The sequence below is a fragment of the Sus scrofa genome, chromosome X (genome assembly GCF_054392235.1).
Source record: "Sus scrofa isolate SSC_HxYL_T2T_F1_AM1 chromosome X, Sscrofa_HxYL_maternal_Yorkshire_Landrace_v2.0, whole genome shotgun sequence".
In the NCBI taxonomy this organism is placed as follows: domain Eukaryota; kingdom Metazoa; phylum Chordata; class Mammalia; order Artiodactyla; family Suidae; genus Sus; species Sus scrofa.
The window spans coordinates 94,940,926-94,944,037 of NC_139401.1; the positions used below are offsets into that span (position 1 = coordinate 94,940,926).

Below are 3,112 nucleotides of genomic sequence, written 5' to 3' on the forward strand. Positions count from 1 at the left end.
CAGCTGAAGTGAACGAATGACCTTTTCCTCCACAGGACATATTTCAAAGCTTTTCTGGTGGAGGTCGCAGAAAGTTTAACGGTCATCAGAGTCCTCCGGGTACTTGTTGCTGGGAGACCACGCAGGAGGGCATTGAGTGACAGGTGATATGGCCTGCTTGGGGGACAGGACGCCCTGCCAAGCATTATCCAATCAGATTTCACGTGGTCCGTGACGTCAGGGAAGACCGGGATGATACACCGGCCCACAGCAGCCGCCATCGCCCTTCCTTCTGAGTGGTGGGGAAGGTAGCTGCGACATGGCTGAGCCTTCTGTGATTTCTGAGGCAGGCCTGGCAATTGAGGAAGCTCAGACGATGACAGAAGCTGCGACCACCGAAGCCGAGATGACCGAAGCCGAGACCACCGAAGCCGAGATGACCGAAGCCGAGACCACAGAAGCCGAGGCGACTGAAGACGAGACGACAGGAGCCCGCATGACCGAAGCTGAGACGACCAAAGCTGAGACTAACGAACCCAAGGCGATGGAAGACGAGACCACCGAAGCCCAGACCAACAAAGCTGAGACAACTGAAGCCCCGATGACTGAAGCCGAGACCACCGAAGCTGAGGCGACAGAAGCCGAGACCACCGAAGATGAGATGACAGAAGCCCAGATGACCGAAGCCGAGACTAACGAACCCGAGGCGACTGAAGCTGAGACGACCGAAGCTGAGGCGACAGAAGCCGAGACCACCGAAGATGAGATGACAGAAGCCCAGATGACCGAAGCCGAGACTAACGAACCCGAGGCGACTGAAGCTGAGACGACCGAAGCCGAGACCACTGAAGCCGAGTCCACCGAAGACGAGACCACCAAAGCTGAGGCGAAGAACCCGAAGCAGAAGACACCCAAGCAGCGACGCTGCCGCCGCCGCCACCGCCGCCGCCGCCGCCGCGCTGATGGCTTCGCCAGCTTCGCCACCTATTTCCCCAGGGTGCTGAATCGGGTCCACACGGGCCTGAGCCTGTCGCAGGAGGCCGTGAATGTCCTTGATTCGTTCGTTAAGGACATGTTCGAGCGCATCGCCGAGGAAGCCGCCTGCCTGGCCCACTCCAACAAGCGCTCCACCATCACGTCCAGGGAGATCCAGACCTCGGTGCGCCTGCTGCTGCCCGGGGAGCTCGGCAGGCACGCCGTGTCCGTGGCCACCAAGGCCGTCATCAGATACACCACCTGCAAATGAGCTGCCTCAGGACCCCCTGAGCGCGAGAAACCAAAGGCTCTTTTCAGAGCCACTCACTTGGCGGGGAAAGACCTGTAGCGCTCAAGAATCAGAACTGCTTTAGTTCGACCCCTGCCATACGGCCCCTCATTAAAAAGTTGTTAAGATGAAGGAAACATCATTAAACGTTAGCTTCACGACTGGGATAGAAGTCTGTAGCACAGTTCGTTCCAAGGAAAACGGTGACTTTCTCTTAAACCTAGTGCACCGCCTCCCTTTTCCTAAATGGTCCTTTCTATTCCTGGTGGGTCAGCCATTGTAGGGATCTTTAGGTCCTAAAGTATTTCCGCAATCATTTTATTTAGCTTTTTTTGTAGTTGGTCCCCCACCCCTATATAGCGGTATCATCCGGAGATCGTTTTCTAGGATACCATAACAAAGTGCAACAGCAGATAGAAAAATCACACTTCCCTCTCCACACTCCTTCAACATTTCTCAAAATCTGAGTTCAATGAAATACCTAAAACAGGACCCAAACTCAGTGTAAAAATAGGTAAATTTTCTAGAGGCAAGCACCACATCTTCAGAAATTACCATTCTACCTAATTCAGATTTTTAAACTCTATTCTTTTTCAGCCTGTAAGTTTTTGCTTTTTACACAGTCTCTTCAATGAGCGGAAAATTGGCCGGAAGATAGGATTGTCCAATGAGAGCAGTCGTAGCCTCCGTCTGGAGAACAGCAGCCAATGGTGAGGTGGCATCCTGTGAGCAACAGCCAATGGCACAGAGTGTGGTGGGGTGACTAGGGCCGAACCAGTCACAGCCTTCCTGTGATCCTCAGCCCAGAGACTGAGCGGGAAGGAGGTGTGATCTTTTGCCTGTTGTTTTCCCTTCAAGTCCTTGCTTTAACCGTGGCTTTAAGTATAGGCTTCCAGATCTGATCCTGCCACAGGTCTCTCTACCTCTTTGCATTAAAATAAGTTCAGCAGTTAAGAAAACTAAGGTGACTCCTTCCTCTACCCCAAGTGATTTGAGTGTTAATGTTCATGATAATAATTACTTAATATCCATTGTGTTTTCTTCTTGGTGCATTTTCTTTGTTTTCTATAGGTGTTTTGCTGAATTTCAAAGTAGTTGGTGGTGTTTCCAATTCCTTTTCTTTTTAATTGATTTCAAGCTTCCAACAACAGTAGAGAGAGAGAACACACTCTGGGATTTCAATTCTTTGTAGTTTATGATGATTTTTATTTGAACTCAGTGTTTCTTCATATTTTAAACGATAATGATATGCTGTCCAGCACAAGGAGATATAGCTAATATTTTCTAATAACATGATATAGAGAATACTGTACTAAAATATTGAATCACTATGTTGTAAACCTGAACTTATATAGCATTGTAACTCACCTATATGTCAATAAAATTTTTGAAATTTAAAAAAGAACTTCTTAGTACCCCTTGATTTGAATGTAGAAAGTGAAGGATGTCACTCTCAGGCAAACAACAAGAGAAAAGCTAGAGAAACTACAGATAAACCACCTTTTCTTGAACACAGTTTTAGTGCTTTCTCTAGGTCAGTCGACGTAGAGTTCTATAACATCCAAATTATTTTCCTGTTAATATCACGTCCCATTATTATTCTCTTTATTCCATGGGTATATTATGGAGTTTTTCAGAAGTATTTTATGTGTCATATGCAATAGATAAAGTGAAGGGGCAGCTATTTTCATCTATTACACCTATTACACTCTTGCAAAGTATCCTAGTTTAAGCACACATTTAAAAATATAAGTGGGGACCAATATATAGTACAGAAATGGCAAAGCAAAATTTCACAAGAATTTCATCTTTCTAATTCCCTGGGTTCTGAAATTATTTTTAAAATTCATTCAGATGTGTGGAATTGGT

At 46.9% G+C, this 3,112-nt stretch overlaps 1 protein-coding gene across 1 annotated transcript; it reads left to right on the forward strand.

The window, feature by feature from the left end:
- The first annotated feature begins 218 nt into the window (after positions 1 to 218).
- On the forward strand, positions 219 to 2,645 carry LOC146394725 (uncharacterized). The gene has a single exon (XM_085008497.1). The coding sequence runs from the start codon at positions 299 to 301 to the stop codon at positions 1,223 to 1,225; it is 927 nt and encodes a 308-aa protein (XP_084864623.1). The 5' UTR covers positions 219 to 298; the 3' UTR covers positions 1,226 to 2,645.
- Positions 2,646 to 3,112: the final 467 nt, after the last annotated feature.